Source organism: Octopus bimaculoides, chromosome 7 (genome assembly GCF_001194135.2).
Source record: "Octopus bimaculoides isolate UCB-OBI-ISO-001 chromosome 7, ASM119413v2, whole genome shotgun sequence".
Classification (NCBI taxonomy): Eukaryota; Metazoa; Mollusca; class Cephalopoda; order Octopoda; family Octopodidae; genus Octopus; species Octopus bimaculoides.
Genome location: NC_068987.1, coordinates 72625199 through 72645767, shown reverse-complemented (window position 1 = coordinate 72645767; position 20569 = coordinate 72625199). Strand labels below are relative to the sequence as shown.

Genomic DNA, 20569 nt, shown 5'->3' with positions numbered 1-20569 from the left:
TACATCAGTAAATGTGAGTAAACTTTTAGTGCAAACAGTAACGATTGAAGTTAAAGTGAAGAAAAAACTATGGCTACCGGAAGTTGACATTGAGGAACATTTTTAAAGAAGTGAATCTTAAATATAAAGCAATATTATTTATCTTAATAAAAAAAATCAAATGAAGAACCTAAGATTTATCAGAGGTCAAATTATTCCTGCATCACAAGTATGGAAGTAAATAGTGAAGCCGTTTTCACGTGATAAGCGATTACACACACATCTCTGTTTTATATATAGTATAGATATATATATATATATATATATATATATATTGGACCTCAGGAAATCAAAGTGGCTGAGTTCTTTTTGAGTGTTGGGCCTCACGGAGGGAATGACCAAGACCTTTGGCATTATGTCATGCTTCAGAAGACCCATCTAGCTGAGCAAAATCAGTCGTAGTAGATACTGGTGTCACACAAATGGCACTCATGCTGGTGGCACACAAAAGCACCTATTACACTCTCAGAGTGGTTGGCATTAGGGAGGACATCCAGCCATAGAAAACCATGCCAATCAGAATGGAGTCTTGTGCAGCCTTCCAGCTTACCACCCCAGGTCAAACAGTCTGACCCATACCAATATGGACAATGGACATATGATGATGATGATACACACATACATATACATGTATATATCTGCATGCACATTAGATTTACATTTTTTTAGCTCTACGTTAGAGTACTGAGCACATTGTGTCAATTACATAAAGATTAAAAGTCATAATAAGAATTATGAGTTTATGTTCATGTGTATGTGCATGAGTGCAAATAGATTTATCAAAAGGAAAATTTTATATAACTAAAGCAGAATTATGAAAATAATAAGTCATTTACGAATTTTGGTTTTTTTATATTTTTTCACCTTAATACTTATTTCTGGATTAGCTTTTAACATTAAATGCATTGAATTTGTTAACACTAACTTACTTAAAACAGAATTAGACAATCTGTCAACATCATTATTCATGTTTTCAAATTCATGTAAAGCTCAGCTATGGAAATTAGTTATTTCTTGCAGATTTAATACTTAGTAGTCTTGCAGTCCTGCTGATTTTGTAATGACACTAAGTACATTAAACAGAGTTTGTTGAAGTATGCTAATTAGCATTAACACTGTCCATGCAGTTTTGTATGAAGCCAGTTATTAACTAAATGCACTAACAGGAAAATCTAGGTCTGACTTAACCAACAAATAGGGTGTTAGTGTCAAGCTTAGATGTTTTATTTCTCTTTTGTCTTGTTTTGTTTCTGGTCTAGTTTATCAACTAACTATATTTGAATATAGATTAAGTGTCAATCCCATAGTGCGTAGTTAACCTCAAAAAATAAGTCCGCTTGATCAAAAGAGGTTCCTTTATCACAAAACTAACAACTAACTTTAAAACTGATTTAATAACAGTACGAACAAGGTGAACAGAGAAATAAGTGTCCTATGAATCCATTTAACATAGGCTAGTATTGGCAAAAAATAAAAATTGATGATAGTGATGATGATTTTTAGAAGGGCCACATTAAAGATTGTATGATCTCACTGGCAAAATATTCTACTGGAACCCTTACTTTCAATATAGTGGAAGAGCATTTTAACAGGACCACATATATGTAGCATATGTCTGAGCAATTTTCCAGTTAGACTTTCCTTTAATCTGGTCAAGTGCTGATCAAAAGCTGGCAGAGAGTCACATTCATATCCATTCCATTTCCATCATTTTAAATCCAGGCTTTGTCCCCATTAACAGGGGTTGCCGAATCTACCGCATTGGCATAGCAACTGCCCATACACCATCTCGCCTGGTTTTGGGCGTCCTCCCTTCCTCTCCCTTCTCAAGCCAACCCTCCCAATCTCCTCCTCCACATTTTCCTCTGTCTACCTCGCTTTTGCTGTCCATTTACCCCAAACTCTAGTACGCTCATCAGAACATGCTCTTCATCCCTCCTCAACACATGCTCATACCACCACACTCCATTCATCTTTGCCAGCCATTCCACTGATTCCTCCAACCCCAACATCCCTATCAAGTCCTCAGTCCTCCTCTTATCAATCAGCCTCATGTCACACATTTCTCTCACCATATACAGGAGGTAAATCTTCTCAATCTAGAACAGGGGTTCCCAACCTGGTCCATGTGGACCACTAGCTGGTCCACAGAAAAATTCTGATGGTTCGTGGAAAATTTTCTGAAGAATTAAAATTTTTCCGTACATGCACATGTTGCACAAATGAAATATGCCTCATTGTATATGCGTGAGCACATACGAATGCACTCATTGCCTATAGGACAATTAGCTCTCCAATCATACACGGATGCGTACCAGACAGGTACAATCGGATCCACGCTTGTGCACATTAAAAACACACAAAAAATTGTGTATTCTCAGCTGGTTAACACGATCATGTTTTCTACCTGACTTTTGAATTGAGGATTGCTAACGAATCCGCAATTCTTACAGCTTACCCAACATACGTATTATCTCTCCAGGTACATACATTTTTATGCAAGTGTTAGTCTAATTGTAATCTGTAGAAATTTTGTTGTCAGTGATATGGAAAAACATTCCTTTAATTCTCCGTCCACCGACTTGGAAAAAAGATTCTGTAGACGATATCAGAAAGATTATATCAAATATGGTTTTGTATCCAATGTAGAAGACCCTTTTTTACCACAGTGTATTATCTGCTCAAAAGTATTAACTAATGACTCAATGAAACCCTCAAAATTGTTATATCATCTATAAAAAATCCATCCTGGTTTATTTGGCAAGCCAAAGGAGTACTTTGAAGAATACCATCGCAAAAAAAATGTCTCATCTTCATCGCTCAAAACTTTTCTTCATTCATACTAACAACCATTCTGGTCTGCAGGCGTCCTATAACATTTCGCTCATGATAGCAAAACAGGGTCACCCACATACCATTGGTGAAGATCTGATTAAGCCCTCCATACTTGAAGCACATAAAGTTGCTACTGTGCCAAACGCTGTCTCAGTTTTAGCAAGTATTCCACTTTCAAACAACACTGTATTTCCCCGCATTTGTGAAATGGCCAAAGATGTCGAATCCATAGTTGTAGAAGACTTGCGACACTGCAGATTCTCGTTGACAGTGGATGATAGCACTTTTGACAACAAATATGTTGTCCTTGCCTTTGCTCGTTATGTGAAAGGTACCACAGTTTGTGAAAACCTACACTTTATAAAAACCGTACTGAAAAACACAGGAGAGACAATCTACAATGCAGTCATGGATTATCTTACTTCAAAGGGCATTGATCCCCTCAAACTCATATCAATATGCACTGACGGAGCACCATCTATGATTGACAAGTCCCAGGGTTTTGTTGCCAGATGGATAGAATTTAATCCTGTCTTCACAATTCATTGTGTTCTCCATCGAGAAAACCTGATAGCAAAAAGAACTGGAAATAATATATTTTCTGAAACCTTAGACTTAATTGCTTCCGCAGTAAAAAAAAAATCAAAAGATCTGCTCATCAAGACAGGCATTTTCAAGAAGTTTGTACAGATGAAACATTCGACCGTCTATTGTATTCGACAGATATACGTTGGCTATCAATGGGAAGTTGTCTCGGACATTTTGTGGCACTTTTCAATAAAGTCATAGAGTTTCTTGAACAGACTGATCCAACTATGACAGCCTCACTTTCTCAGAAAAAACCTGTAGTGTTGGTATCAATGAAGCAATCAAAGGTCCACAGCATTTCTGATGACAAAAGTGACAAGGAAACTGCCACTAGTTTTCCAAATTCTTCAGATATATATCAACAAAAGATACAAGCAAGCACATACACATATGTGAATATATACAAGCAGTACCAGCCACATGATTTCAGGTTCAGGCCCACTGTGTTGCATATTGGGCAAGCATCTTCTGCTAGCCCCAAGATGACCAAATTCTTGTGAGTGGGTTTGGTAGATGGAAATTGAAAAGAAGCCTATGTATACATGTATGTATGTATATGTGTGTGTGCACGCACATGTATGTATAAATGTGTTTGTGAGTTTGAGTGCATATATTTATCTCCTTGTTTTGATATTGTGTGACAGATGTAAACAAGTGTCACTGTTATATAGCGTCATTCATTTCAAACATTGTGAAAATATGTCTGTCATAAGGAAACATTACCTTGCTTGGAAGCAGCTAAGAGATGACAAGAGGAAAGGCATCTGGTCACAAAAAAAATGTACCTAAATAAACTCCATTCTACCCAAGCAAGCATGGAAAAGTGGACATGATGATGATGATGATGATCTATGGCCTGTGAGTGAGCATAGTTAGGTCAAGAAGTCTCTTTCATAGTGCTGTGGAAATGGCCATCTCTCAGGTGCTGGTACTATGGAAAATTGCACTCAGTACACTATAAAGTGATTGGCATTAGGAAGAGCAACTGCACCCTCAAATATACGTTGACTGTAACAACCCATCAAATCCATGCCAATATGTTAAAAGGATATAAACCCATAATGACAATAGGATTGAAACCATAGAAGATACTTCCTCAAAGTGCCATGCAAGGAATCAAACTTGAAGCTATATAATCACAAGACAAACTTTTCAACCACAGAGCCTGGTGTACTGAAGTGTAAAGAATATACTATCATAACCAGAAACACAAGGAAAGATCTATAGTGGATATGAATTTGCAACTAATAAGCTGTCACACCAAACCTATGAAACCTGCCACTTCATACACACATTTCAATCACAAGGAAGACAAAAAAAAACTGAACCATGAAAATTAGTAAAAGTGACAAAGCAGATAAAAAATACGTACAGACCAATCAAGTGTAAAAATATCAGCATCACTTAAGTATTCACTTGCACACTCAATATCTTCAATACTGTGAAAGAAATCAATGTAGTTCTGTTGGAGAAAAGTGGTGAACAGCTCCCCAGACATGTGAGATTTATCAACTACTTCCTGTAAAATAAATACACAACAGAAAAAATTGATAAGCCATAAAGTTTACAATACAAGACATATTCTTTATTGTTGTCTTCATGATCTATCCCACTTCCATTTCATTTCACTAATCATTCTTCACTACTTCCACTGGCATTCCTCTATGCCTGCACCCCAGCAGCTGCCTATTTAAAGTGATATCCAACAGGCTACAAGGTTGTACAGATGTGTGTGTGTGTGTGTGTGTGTGTGTGTGTGTGCATACATGCAATTAATGTCAGTGTATGTGGGTGGGACCAGATTATTAGAAAAGGTCTCACTGAGGAAATGACAAGGGACGAGGTGATGTAGCGATTTGCTGTACTTGATAAGACATGTCAAGCTAAGTAAAATCGCTGTCTTCCACACATACAAGTTTTTCCTTTCAGGTGCCAGTGCCACTTAAAAAGCACCTGTGCCGGTGCTGCATTAGAATACTCATGCCAGTGTTGTGTAGATGCAGCCATGCCAGTACTGCGTAAACACACCCATAACGGTGGCACATAAAAGGCACCCTGCATACACTATAGTGGTTAGCACTAGGAAGAGCATCTAGCCACAGAAACCATGCCTCAACAGACAGCTGGAGTCTGTATAGCTCCCTGCCAGCCAGCTACCTCCCTGTCAAACCGTCCAACCCATACCAGCATGGAAAGTGGACGTTAAATGTTGATAACGATGATGCTTCAAACATTAGCTCGCAACTGACCTTTGATTCCAAGTTAGTCATAGAATAAAGGCTCCAGCTTAGAGTATATACTAAGTCTACATATGAGCCCCCTCTTATTACAGTGTTAGTCTACTAACAGCAACAACAACTTTCAGCTGCTGTTATTTAACCATAAGTCAACTTTAACAGAACTGACTTAAAATCAGGTGCATTCTAGTCATGCCCATCCTATCACTTTAGTAGGTGCATTATTCAAGACGTCGCACCTTTTTGAAAAGCTGAAGTCTGATCTGACTTCTATTTCTAGCAGGTCAATTAACCATGTAGAGGCTCTTTTCTTGGTCTTTAATATCTCCAGTTGTGTGTATATGTTTATGGTGTTCAAAAATCTCTCTAATGTTTTATATATATTGGTAAAATTCATAAAAATACCTCCACATTAGTTTATGTAATAAGTCAACAAAACTACTCTCATTTCAATAACTGTTACACTACAACATAAAGCAGTGTTGGAGTTAAACAACAAATAAAGGTTTTAAAATAACTCAGATATAAAACTAGTCAAACAGTAAAAATAAAATAGTAAAAAAAATAGAAATAAAAAAGAAATCAACGAACTTCGGGTATTTCACGTAATGGTAGCCTTTCGTGATGAGTTAAATGAGCAGGTAACAAAGATTGTTTGCTTTGGGAAGGGTCTGTTTCACCTGGAAATAGAAAAATACAATAAATGTATGGTTCAGGTATCGAGTTTCTTTCTCCCAAAACAGTAATTAGCCATTGGCCTTGCTCCTCTGACCAAGCCATAAAATAACTCCAACAAAATCTTACAAAAATAACATAGTCCTACCACAATACTATCCCAGCACAGTATCAAACCCACCACAATACCAAACCCTTTGCAATACCTCCCACCACACAATACCAAGCTCAGCACAATATCAAACCCAACAAAATACCACCACACCCCACCCCACAATACCAAACCCAACAATTCCAAAATGAGAAATGGATTTAAAAGCAGCAAAAAGAAACGATAAAGAGAAAAGCAAAAAAAGAATTCTACTCACGTTTGCAATAAAGTATTTTTCCTAAAGCACGGAAAAGAAATAAGGATCCATCTTTGCCACCAATACAAGGCATAGATTGGACATCACCAGGTGAAGAATCTGTACTTGTGGTGTGTTTCTGTTTAAGTTGTGATGTGGACTTTGACCTCTGCTTGTGTTTCTGGGAGAAAGTACCAATGAGATCAGAAGTATCTGGGATGAAGAAGAAAAACAGTAGGAAACGTTTATGATCTCACAATTTAATGGTAACAATAACAACAACACAGAAGAACATATCAAGATCTGATGGTAAATAAAAAGTAAGCATTAAGTTGACTCATAACTCCTTTGTTACTTCTACTTCCTTTGGTTGTGAACTTTTACAGCACCATCAAAACATCTAATATATCTTCATCATCATCAAATTTTCCATGTTCACATGGATCCGATGGAATTTCTGCAGCTGGATACCCTTCCTGCAGGTTTATGATTCAAGGCATTCTAGCCTTAACCATCCTATGGTTTTGTATGTCCAAGACTACACTGTCCAATCTGTCCTTCCTATTTCAAGATGATATGGTGTGATTTGAGAGAAGTTTCACAGCTATATCATATCAAACAACCATCTAGAGCAGTAGTTGTCAACCCACTGACCACTCTGAATCCTATTTTACTTGGATTGACCTTCCTAGCTATTCAATGTTTAAAAATATCATATTATATTTTTATAATTAAATATTATTACAAATTGTGTAAAAAAATTGTTAAAATATTTTGTTTATTGTAGAAGTATAACCAATTTATTGCAGATATATTTTAACAAAATCTTATATGGAACCCCAGCTAAGAATCAGTGATCTAGAAGCACCCTTCTTGGCTCAAGGACAATGTTTATTTGTGGAGGCAAGATGAATGAGTCCAAGTCCAGTGCTGGCCTTTTCTTGCATTCCTGAGTAAAGTATATTACTCAACATGTCCTCATGCAAGCAAGGATAAATATTAAGTATGCAGGTATGACTGTGTGGCTAAGTCTGCTTCACAACTTTATGGTTTCAAGACTCATTGGCCAGAGCCTTCAACTATAGCTTTTGGCAAACCAATGCTATGTGGGTGAAGTTGGTACACAAAAATTGCACAAAGCCTGTCACATGTATGCATGTAGATGTGAATGTTTACATTCTGCTGCTCTAAACTATGACTAGTGTTGTTTATTGACATTTTCTGGTCAATAAATTGTCAGGTAACTCTATGCTTTTGAAGTAGAACAAAAACTTCCTTACTTGAAAACAAGTAAGGGTAAGTGGCAGGTAGTGTACCAAGCTATATAAAAAAAATACAATATCAATATGTATTCATTTAACCCATGCCAGCATAGAAAAAAGATGTAAAGCTAGGTGAAGATATGGTGTATTTAGAACAATAGATCTGTGACTCACAGCTTATCATTTAACCAATTACCTGCACAAGCCCTGAGTTTACCTGCATAAAGCTGACCTGGGGCTGCACAGTAATATATTGAGATAGCTACAAGAAAAATGCAAAATGCAAATTTGACAAACCTTTTAAACAAGAAAACTGCAATACATTGACAGCTCCTCTAATGTCACCATTGCTGGATAGAGCTATAGACTCCAGAACCGTTTTTGATGGCATACTTATCTTGTTGGTACTCTACAAAACAAAGGTTAAATAAACAAAATGTTATATATGTATATCATTCTTTTTTACCCTTCTCTCTATTAGGAAAGCAGAAGCACTCACACACACACACACATGAATACAAATGACAGAAACTTCTGTCTACCAAATTCAATCACAAGGCTTTGGTCACCTTGAGGCTATAGCAGAAGACACTTGCTGAAGATGCCATGCAGTGGAACTGAACTCGAAATTATGCGGTTGGGAAGCAAGCTTCCTAACCACACACCCATGCCTGAACCTGCATTATATATATATATATAATCGATGCCAATACCGCCTGACTGGCTCCCAAACCAGTGGCATGTAAAAAGCACCATTTGAGCGTGGTCATTGCCTGTCCCACCTGACTAGTCCCATATCACTGGCATGTAAAAAGCACCATTCGAGTGTAGTAAATGCCAGTACTGCCTGACTGGACCCATGCCAGCAGCACATAAACAGCACCATTCGAACATCCTCAATGCTAGTTCCACCTGATTGGCCCACGTGAGAGAAGCTAGTCGACTAAAGAGCTGCCCAGGTTCCATATCTGTTTTAGCATGGTTTCTATGGCTGGATGCCCTTCATAATGCCAAATACTTTACAGAGTTTGCTAATATTACATTAACCCAATTCAGTTCATTTTGTCACTGTATCATGTCATAATAAATCCACAATGAAAAATAAATGAAATGTAATAGTATAATGCCATTGTGCTTTATAAAATGGTTGATGTATGAGGAGGTGCTGAAAAGTTCCTGGCTTTGGGTGAAAGAAAATACAGGAGAATTAGTTAATTGATTTTATTGAACATATTCTCTCAGACTCATACACTAATTGCAGTGGTTCTGAAGGTTGAGCCATTTGTGACACCCTTAAAGCCAGGAACTTTTCAGTACCCCCTCATATGAACAAATGCTGTGCTTGTAGACTAATAAAACCAATGCAAGTGTTGAATGATAGACATTAAAAGACAGAAAAGATAAAAGCATGATGTTACTTGAGCAGTTTATGGGCCGAAGTAAAGAAATTAGGATTAAGGTACGAAGACCAAGTTACGTGCAACTGGATCTGGAACCACACTGCATTGTGTTTACTAACTATATGCATGAAGCAAGCAGACTATTTAAAATACTTGTTTTCATCTGTTACCCTGAAGAGTTAGGAGAGTAACTAAAATATCTTTGAGACCCTGAAAATGTAGATAACAGGATGAAGTTACTGTTCAATCTGGAATGTGAGCAGAAGAAACATAAACAGTAAACTCCATAGTGATAAAATTCTTCAGAAAAGTGTTGACAATGTGTTGAGTGGCTGTGTGGTAAGTAGCTTGCTTACTAACCAAATGGTTCCGGGTTCAGTCCCACTGAGTGGCATCTTGGGCAAGTGTCTTCTACTATAGCCTCGGGCCGACAAAAGCCTTGTGAGTGGATTTGGTAGACGGAAACTGAAAGAAGCCCGTCGTATGTATGTATATATGTATGTATGTATAAATATATATATATATATATATATATATATATATATATATATATATATATATATATATATATATGCATGTGTGTGTTTGTGTGTCTGTGTTTGTCCCCTTAGCATTGCTTGACAACCAATGCTGGTGTGTTTATGTACCCATCACTTAGCGGTTCGGCAAAAGAGACAGATAGAATAAGTACTAGGCTTACAAAGAATAAGTCCAGGGGTCAATTTGCTCGACTAAAGGCGGTGCCCCAGCATGGCCGCAGTCAAATGACTGAAACAAGTAAAAGAAAAGAAAAAAAGAAAAGAAAAATGTGTGTGATGAAATAGAGGAAAAAAACTGAAGTTGACTGACCTTTACAGATTCTTTTAAGGCAATTTTAGTGAGGACTTTGGTAAGAATAGTAAGTGCTACAGGGTTGAAACTGAAATAAAATGTATTTTACTTATCCATTTGCTGTATATAACACTCTTATTTTAATTCTGGGTTTTCTGGAACTAAAATATTCTATATTTTCTATTCAAAAACAAATCTTTAAAGAGCAGAAAGGAAGTGAGAAAGGCTGATGTAAAAATGCTCACTGTCTACCACTCTCCTTTGAAAAAAATCACTGAAACATTAGATATCTAGAGTAGCAGTAAAAGAAATATTGTGATGTACATCACTTTCTTCAAAAATTTGAACAACACAAGTGAAATAAAAATGGCTTTAATCAATATTTGAAAGTAAATTATTCTTTGTTTATTGTGTATTTACCATTATTTGATAATAAGTAATATTGTTTCAGAACACCTGTCCAACTCGTGCCAGAATAGAAAAACATACATATGCTAGAAAGCATCTGTAAAATACAAGATTGTTCACCTTACTAGAAATAGCTATCAAATCCCCTTCAAATGACACTCAACAATCATAATAAAAATGGAAAAACATATTGAACAATGTAGTTACAGCTATACAACAAAAACAGCCTGGTGAAACCCTTATTTCCAAGTTACGAGGAAAGGAAGAAACAAACCTAGAAATGCAATTTTACATTATTCTGAGAAGTCCTTATTTACTGCTAGCTGATTGTTGGAAGACTTAGAAATTTAAGTACATGGGCCATTGACACATGGGATATGAACTTGTGACCTTTCATTTTGTAGATTGGCTTTTTATTGATTCGTCACTCAAATCTCAAGTCTCTACATGGACACTTGTCATGCTTAAAATAGCAGCTAAATCTACTTTACATCATATTTCACCATCTTAAAAGCAAGAAAGAACACATTGGATTATGTGGTTGAAGATAAACTGAGACAAAAATACAGGATGCCCTTCAGTTAAACAAGACTTATTCCTCCTTAGCAAGTATTCTGACATTATTTTCTGCCATTTTATCTTCTAAAATTCCTGAGATATTTTCAAAATAAAAATCTGAAGAAACCTTACCTTATGTGACTCATGCCAATATTGTGCTGGAATTCACTTGGAAACAGAAGTCTTTCATTGTGGCTGCTACTTGCAGAATCACTTATTATAAACACCAGTGGATTCAGCCCAGTAGAAATATATTTTCTGAGAAAACAGAATATTAGAAATAAAAAGAAACATGTGTATGTCTGCATGTATGTGAGTGAGAGTGTGTGTGAGTATGGATGTGTGTATAAGTATGCTCAGATTGGATTGATTTCGAGAGTGAGTGCACTTATGTGAGCTGCGTTGGTGAGTGTATTTGAGTGTACGTATGTGTCCAATGGGTTTAAATATCTGTTTTTTTGTATCTGTGGCTGACCAGCTCCTTCACAAACCATCAAACCCATGCCAGCATGGAAAACGGACATTAAACAATGATGATCCTATGAAGCTTTTATAAAAAATATAATTCATATATAAGTATACACACACACACTCACATATATACACACAATCTTTCATTCTTTTTTTAAAACTCACTTTTCCATGCTAGCATGGGTTGAAAAATATACATCAGCACTAGGAGACGAGGAGGTCTCTCTATTATAGCCATGAGTTGCAAGTGGAATTTGACAGACAGAAACTGTGTGAAAGCTTGTTATATACTGGTCAAATATGTAAATAAGAGTGAGGAAAATGGAAAAAACAATGCTTTTGAATAAAAAAAAAAACAATTGGTATTTATTCTGCCTAAGGTACAAACAATCCCTTATCACTCTCACCAATAAAAATGCAGTAAACCAGTGACTGGTCTATTGGATTTCAATAAATGTGATATTCAACTAGCCACCATCTGTGAACCTCCCTATTATTACCAAGTAACATCACAAACTTCTTCCTTTCAGATCATCATCATCATCATCGTTTAACGTTCGCTCTGGTGTTGTCAAGGACAAGACAATCCTTTGGTACAGTTGAATGAATAAATGAAGACAACAGAAAAGAGAAGACTCCTTTTGTTGTGATCAAAACAACCTCTGTTGGTGTGATCAAGACAACTATGTTGGTGCCATGGAAAAATACAAACAATATACTCTATAAAGTGGTTGGCAATAGACAAGGCATCCAGCCATAGAAACCATGCCAAAAAGTGGAATATGCAGACCCATCAAAGAGAGTAGCAATTCTGAATAAAGACTTGAACCACAAGAATCCATCTAACTCATTCTCAGGAAAAAGAAGATGTAAACACACACACCAATGGTGTTTTTAAAGTTAAATTAAAAACTCCAGAATTTTGGGTATTTTAAATTGTGAATACTTACTGAATAATAGATTGGAAACTAGTAGGATTCTGGAAAAGTACATTGGGGTAATCCTGAAAGAGAAATAGTTAGAAACAATAAATCCACCATGAAGTGACTACATTTTAGACAGTAGCTTGGTAGATAAAATCATAAAGTATATGAAGATGTGGAAAATCTCCATTGTTGGATCAGGTAGTGGAAGTTACAGAGAGGGTCATAGCCCAACTAATTAAGAAGAGAATTAGTCAAGAATAGATGCAGTTTGGTTTCATGCTAGGGAGAAGTAACACTGATCCTATATTCCTGGTAAGGCAGCTGCAGGAGAAATTCTTGGCCAAAAATAAACTCTGTACTTGCTGACATGAAGAAAGCCTTTGACAGGGTCTATTGCTCCCTTATCTGGTGGTCAATGCAGAAACTAGAGATAGATGAGTGGTTGGTGAGAGCTGTACAAGCCATGTAGAGTGATGCTGTCATTAAGGAGAGGGTTGGCAATGAGTATAACAATGAATTCAGTGTACAAGTAGGAGTTCACCAAAGTTCGGTCCTCAGCCCCTCTTGTTCATCATAGTCCTTCAAGCAATAACAGAGGAATTTAAGACAATCTGCCCTTGGGAGCTCCTCTATGCTGATGACCTCATTCTACCAGAACTAGAAAAGAAATTCCTGGTGCGGAAGCAAGGTCTGGAATCAAAGGGCCTTAGAGTCAATTTAGCGAAGACCAAAGTCTTAGTAAGACAAATCACAAATCCCTTCAGGGAGACAGCCCTGCTCAATAAGTAGAAAAGGCATAGATAGAAACTCCATGAGGTGTGTCAAGTGCAAGCTATAGACATACAAGAGGTGCAGCAATATCAGAATAAGGTTAAAAGACAAAGTAGTCTTTGTGTGTGGCAGATGTAAAGGAACAATAATCACTAGAAATGTACAAAAAATAGACTTTGTTAAATGTCAGAGGAGACACTTAGAAGTAGTTGATAGATGGATGCTCCAAGAGTGTAGCTGCTAGAACAAGAATAGGTTGGGCAAAGATCAGAGAGCTTCTACCTTTGTTAGTAACAAAGGGCTTCTCCTTCAGAGTGAAAGGCAGATTGTATGATGCCTGTGAGCAAACAGCCATGCTACATGGCAGTGAAACATGGGCTGTGACCACAGAGGACATGCGATGGCTTGAAAGATATGAAGCTAATATGTTTCACTGGATATGCAATGTCTGTGTGCTTGTACAATAAAGTGTGTCTTGATAAAAAAATTAGGTGTAAGCTGTGGTGTACAAAAGAGAAGGCTGGTATGGTATGTAATGTATATGAACGAGGACAGCTGTATAAAGAACTGCTGATCTCTTACTGTGGAGGGGACATGTGTAAGAGATAGAAACTCCATAAACGCACCTGTGCCAGTGGCATGCAAAAGGCACCTAACACCCTCTGTAAAGTGGTTGGTGTTAGGAAGGGCATCCAGCTATAGAAAAGATGCCACAACATACAATTGGAGTCTGAACAGCTCTTGCCAAACCGTCCAACCCTTGCCAGCATGGGAAGCAGATATTAAATGATGATAATATATGTACAGTTACCATCTACCAAATTTTTAAACACACAGCCATGCTTGCATCTATATTTTGTTAATAATAATTAATATCAACATGGTATTTCCATAACTACAAGATACTGTGTTGCTGAACTTTATCTACAATATCTGACACAATCAATTTTCATTGATTCCATAAAGCCATGTCTATAATATGATTGTATTCTCTCTGTATACAAACCTCAACAAGGATAATCTTTTTCTGAAACTGCTCACAGCCAAGAAGGTCCAACCGTTTGTATTTACTTGCACGCAAAAGGAATTCCTTGAAGAGGCCCACCTGAGATTCATAGTGAGAGCCATCTACTGGAGAAAAATTTGGAAAGAAGAATTTAAAAGACATGAGTGTGAAATATATTTCTTTGAAATGTTTTGTTTTCAAAAAAAAAAAAAAGCAGACATTAAATTTGAAATTGAAGCTCAATTTGCTAATGATGATGTTTTTTTAAAAATAAATAATCAAATCTGAATTTCAGGTTTTTGCTTCAATTTCTCTTTCTTAGTTTTGTCAGTTTTAGCAATTTTAAAATTACAAATTGTAGACAATTGAAAAAAAAAAATTTATTTCACAAGTAAACTGACTAAGTAAGATCAGCTGATGAACCAGAAATTGTTTTCAACTTCAAAGTATTTCATAGTGTTCCTTTCCTTTGAAGAATACAGTGAATTTTCCGGCATGTAAGTTCATGTAGCATATAGTATAAACATTCAAATACCATTACTATCTTCCTAAATCCTGCTGCATTTCACATGGAAGGTTTGCTCCTCCAAAGTCATCTTAGTGAGTAGGTCAACCTACCCTCTTTATTTATTTATTTTGGCAGTAAATTTTGGTCAGAAAAATTCAACTTGTATGCCAGGAAATACATAGGTTCTATAACATTCATTTATATTTCATGCCATTCAAGAGACATTAGTAATTAAAGAAATACAAACAGTCTCTACCAGGATAGAGACTGACGCTCTGTCAATTACAAGGGTTCTGGTTGATCCAACCAACAGAACAGCCTGCTCGTGAAATTCATTTGCAAGTAGCTGAGCACTCTACAAACACATGTACATTTAACATAGCTCTCAGGGAGATTCAGCATGACACAAATGTGACAAGAATGGCCCACTGATTTACAGGTACAACTCTTTTTTGCCAGCTGAGTGGACTGGAGCAACATGAAAAAAGTGTCTTGTTCAAGGACACCTGTCACCAGGAATTGAACTCACAACCTTACAATTATGAGCAGAATACCATAACCACCAAACCTATTCTCTACTATGAATCAAAACCAAATTGCACTAAACAACTCAACAAGAACTTGTCTATACCATAGAATAATTAACTACATTCATCATAGTAATGCTTTAAAAAAAAATCAATAAATAAAAACAACAATCAGCCATCATGAGGTGTACTTACCTTGTGCATTCCATGTATCAGAGAAAGTCTCAAAAGTAGATGTCAATGGGTTGGTCCACTCTTCGACATCATATTTGAACATTTTTGCAAGGACTTTGAGAGTTGTTGTTTTCCCAACACCTGAAGGTCCAGTCAGTAATAACACAGGAGCTGGCTATAAATAAAAAAGAAAAATAAGGAAAAACCTTGGTTTTTATTTCAGTACTTTAATCAGATTAAGAGATATAGATCAGCAAGCCAACTTTCTATTCTCAGTTCTGGCATCACTCATTCAATCATGTATAATGGTAGGTAGCCTGTTTTATATACAAGTGAGTAAACAAACAATAGTAGCACTTGGTATATTTGGTTGTTGTTTACATGTAATTAATAACAGCTTGACTCAGTGAGCAGATGGATGGATAAATGAAGCAATGAAGGAAATGAAGGCAGAGAAAGCTTTCTGGGCCATCAGGAGTCACTGCTGAGATGCTTAAAATATCTGGTTGAGTAGGATACAACTTAGTTGTCTGCAGAATTAATCAGGCTGTACAGGAAGGGATAGCAACGTTATCGTCAGCTACCTTTAGACAAAAGTAATTAAAGAAGTATTAAATTGCTGAACCAGGTCAAGAGAATTATAGGAAGAGTTATAGCCCAATTAATCAGGAACAGAATTAAGTTAGACAAAGTGCACTTTAATTCTATGATTGAAAAAAGTACTACTGATGCCCTCTTTCTAGCAACACAACTACAGAAAGATTATTTAGCCAACTGTAAGCCACTATATTTGGGATTCATCAATAAGGATAAAGTCTTCAACAGGTTCCCTTGTTCTGTGACCTGATAGTCAATGAGGAAGTTAGGGATAGACAAGTGGCTTGTGTGATCCACATGAGCCATGTATTGGGTGCTGTTAGTTGGTTGAGAGTTAACAATGAATACAGCAACAAATTTAATGTATAAGTAGAAGATCACCAGGACTCAGTACTCAGTCCCCATCTATTCATCATAGCCCTCCAGGCCATAGCAGAAAATTTAACTCTTTAGCATTCGGATTAATCTGTTAAATGTAATACTTATTTATTCACATTGTTTTGAATTAATCATGTATTATCTTGTGGCTTTCAAATTTCAATGATATGATTGTTTATTTCTGGAATGACATAGAAGAGTAGGTACAACAGGCTGGATCTGGCCATTGAACATGGTAAAATATTTGGGCTGGAAATGGCTAGTTTAAATGCTGAAGGGTCAAGAAGGGAAGCCCTTGAGAATTATTATAAATAGATAATCTCATTCTTAAAGTGGAATTTGTAGAATTAGAAAAAGTTTTATAAAATTTGATATCCTGAACTAATTAAATAATGTAATGTAAATACCTTCTTAGAATTTAGATTCTTCATCCAGGTTTCCAGTTCTTGAACTTTCCTTTTGTGAACAGCAAGTTCTTCCTAAAATATTAAAATCAAACTAAAGATAAGAGACTAAAGACCAACTTCCATGAATTCAAATTATAGAGTGTATTTACTAACAGTAACACACACACATGCATACATGTGAGTATGTAATATTTTGTTTCCTTTGAATTTTCATAAAGGACACTAAAATAAATCAACAGGCTTCCAAAGTCCTTTTTACTTATTCTTTTCATTATCTAGAGAATTATATCAATTAGTAACAGAACATGGATCTGTAAACACACATTACTCAATTACAGTTTCTTGAGTGGCATGGCTGTGTGGTAAGAAGCTTGCTTCCCAACCACATGGTTTCAGGTTCAGGCCTATTGTGTGGTACCTTGGACAAGTGTCTTCTACAATAGCTTCAGACCAACAAAAGCCCTGTGAGTGGATTTTTGGTTGGCAGAAATTGAAATAAGCCTGTCATCTATATATATATATATATATATCTATATATATATATATATATATATATATATATATATATATATATATATATCATCATCATCGTTTAACGTCTGCTTTCCATGCTAGCATGGGTTGGACGATTTGACTGAGGACTGGTGAACCAGATGGCTACACCAGGCTCCAATCTGATTTGGCAGAGTTTCTACAGCTGGATGCCCTTCCTAACGCCAACCACTCAGAGAGTGTAGTGGGTGCTTTTATGTGCCACCAGCACGAAGGCCAATCAGGAGGTACTGGCAACGGCCACACTCGAAATGGTGTATTTTACGTGCCACCTGCACAGGAGCCAGTCCAGCGGCACTGGCAATATATATATATATATATATATATATATATACATACTTTTCTATTAAAGCTGCAAAAACATCACAAAAAACTGTTACTTGGAGTTTCATGTATTCATTCATTAGACAGTTGTGATCAAACATCATATTACTCTAACTTCAGTATCTGAGAACTATTTTTTTCACCTCCTTGTTTTGCATTTATGTGCTTACTTGTGTGTGTTTTTCATCATCATTTAACGTCCATTGTCCATGCTGGCATGGGTTGGGCTGTTTGACTGGGCTCACATGTTGGAATGCTGCACCAAACTCCAGTCTGATTTGGCATGATTTTCTACAGCTGGATGCCCTTTTTAACGCCAACCATTCCAAGAGTGTAATGGGTGCCATTTGCGTGACACGGGGTGCGTTTACATGCTATGACTGCGATTTCGCTCAGCTTGATGGATCTTCTTTTCAAGCACAACATGTAGAATTTTTGTAGCCAGAAACTGCAGAAATTCATTGTATATGAATATTTGTGTGCATATCTGTTTGTATGTTGTCAAGCCGGTCAATCCATGCCAGCATGGAATATGGATGCTAAATGATGCTGTTGATTTTTTTTCCAAGATTCCTAAAGAATCTGCCAATCCATCAGCTTTAGTTGGTGTTAGGACAAAATATTCTAGTTAGAAAAATTATTTCAAATTTCTATACAGCATAATTATTGCTGGTCATATCAATAAGACTAGTCTACCAATGTTGGGAGATTCAAACAAACATTGAAGCAAAATGCAGAGTAGTCCACTTAAAGAAAGAAACAGCTTAATTGTCACATATTAAAATCAAATATGGATGCATCCAAAAATTTCAGTTGAGAAGTTATTTCATTATTCAACCAAAAGACCTGCAACAATGGTTCATACATGAAATTCAAATGAACAAAATAACTATATTGTGATTATTTGACCAACTAGATGTAGCAGCCAAATCTCTTATAAATTACACTCTACTGTTTTAACGCCTTTTCATACCAACTTGCAGGACACTGCTTTTAACTCTATTACGCAAGACCATTTGTTTCAAAGGGTTCACAATGAAATGAAAATTTTCCACTGTACGATATTTTATATGTTCAAACATCAGTTTAATGATAACAAAAGAGTTATTGTTTCTAACACAATGCCTGAAATTTCAGAGGTTGGGTAGCTAATTAAATCAACCCAAGTAATTGACTGATACTGGAGTACGAGTCACCCTCAATGGGATTTGAACACAGAAAGTAAAGAATTACAACAAATACAAAGAATTTTTGTCCAACAATCAACACCTTAAAGAAATAAAAATCTGATCAAGGTCATTTTAACAGAATTACAGGCCCTCAAACAAAGCCACGCAAAGAGGTCCCCTACATACACAACAAAATAAATAGAATAGCATTAGGTCCAGAGACGTGTAGGACATTTGGGTAACTGGCTAGTGTGCCCATGCCTTAAGATAACACTCAGTCTGACCCTTTCATTTAGTTCCCTTAGTATCAACAGATAAACTGATGAAAATTAGAAACAAATATATAATTATCATTGAACGTGGTTTCATAACTACAAATGGAGTGTGCGTGATTTCTTGGATAAAAGATCTAGCAATCGCTTTCCTCAAACTATTTCAAAGGTTCCCATAAACAAACAAAAAAAAGTATTTCTGTTAAATTTGGTGAAAATCCATGCAGCCATTTTCCAGTAATTTTGCAAACACACAAACAGACAAGCGATTACAATACCCTGCTCTCCCTTATGCGCACAGGGTAAAAATACACTTTTCACTATCCAATCACGACTACCACCTCCATCATTTCTCTCTGCCTTTCTTTAACCTCACAATTAGAATATCATCCCTCTGATAAAATTATATTTTTAACTCTCTTCCTCTATATCAGCACTACTTTTTTTAACCACGTAATAGATATTTCATTCCCCTTACTTCACGTCATGGATGCTTCTCTCTCCCTCTTTGCCTTATCCTCTTTTTCTCTCTCCTCTCTTTCCTTTCAATTAATCACATGAAAGTGTTACAATTACATTCCTTCTACCTCACCTCATGGATGCTTCTCTCTCCCTCTTTTTCTCTAATCACATGAAAGCGTTACCGATGGGCTAAGTAATGGAATCATCATCATCGTTTAACGTCCGCTTTCCATGCTAGCATGGGTTGGACGATTTGACGGAGGACTGGTGAAACCGGATGGCAACACCAGGCTCCAGTCTGATTTGGCAGAGTTTCTACAGCTGGATGCCCTTCCTAACGCCAACCACTCAGAATTATTATAAGTTATTTTTTTTAATTTTCCCTCTGCTAAGCACTTTATATCTCTTCAACAAACTTCTTAACCATGTAATTTTCCTCTTCGTGTCTAACATTTCTCTCTCTCTCTCTCTTCATCCCTCACTTCCACTAACCACACGGGTAACAGCATAATGCATCACCTGGCTATCTGTTCCCTCCCTCTCTCAAATTTCCACTTCCTCTCACCTCTTCTTCCTTTCTAACAAACTAAAGCATAAAGTGTGAACAAACAGGTTGAAGAATGTTATACATTTAGTTCAATAAAAGAAAAACTTTTCACTATCCACCATTATCATGAGTATAGTTTTCAGTAGCAAAGTTCATTTCAGTCTAGTTCAGCTGTTTGCTTGTATCTTTTTCTGGCACTATCATGCTTATTAGCTGTCAGAAGTGAAAGTGCTCACTGCTAGTGAAGTATCTGTCTGTCTGCCTGTCGATTCTTTGGCTACTGACAGCTAATACCATG

General features: G+C 36.5%; 1 protein-coding gene across 2 annotated transcripts in view; it reads right to left on the bottom strand.

Annotated features, from left to right (window-relative positions):
• Window positions 1-20569, bottom strand: part of LOC106876490 (cell cycle checkpoint protein RAD17) — a 44816-nt gene that overhangs the window by 10085 nt on the left and 14162 nt on the right. Inside the window, exons 4-13 of one of the 2 annotated variants that reach the window (XM_014925053.2) lie at window positions 16946-17017; window positions 15585-15738; window positions 14355-14479; window positions 12602-12654; window positions 11313-11438; window positions 10233-10302; window positions 8281-8392; window positions 6743-6934; window positions 6291-6379; window positions 4835-4981 (exon numbers count right to left, since the gene is read on the bottom strand). In XM_014925053.2, the coding sequence (XP_014780539.2) occupies window positions 4835-4981; window positions 6291-6379; window positions 6743-6934; window positions 8281-8392; window positions 10233-10302; window positions 11313-11438; window positions 12602-12654; window positions 14355-14479; window positions 15585-15738; window positions 16946-17017 (1140 nt within the window). The remainder of the gene's footprint in view (window positions 1-4834; window positions 4982-6290; window positions 6380-6742; window positions 6935-8280; window positions 8393-10232; window positions 10303-11312; window positions 11439-12601; window positions 12655-14354; window positions 14480-15584; window positions 15739-16945; window positions 17018-20569) is intronic. The other variant, XM_052969740.1, reaches the window with a different exon arrangement.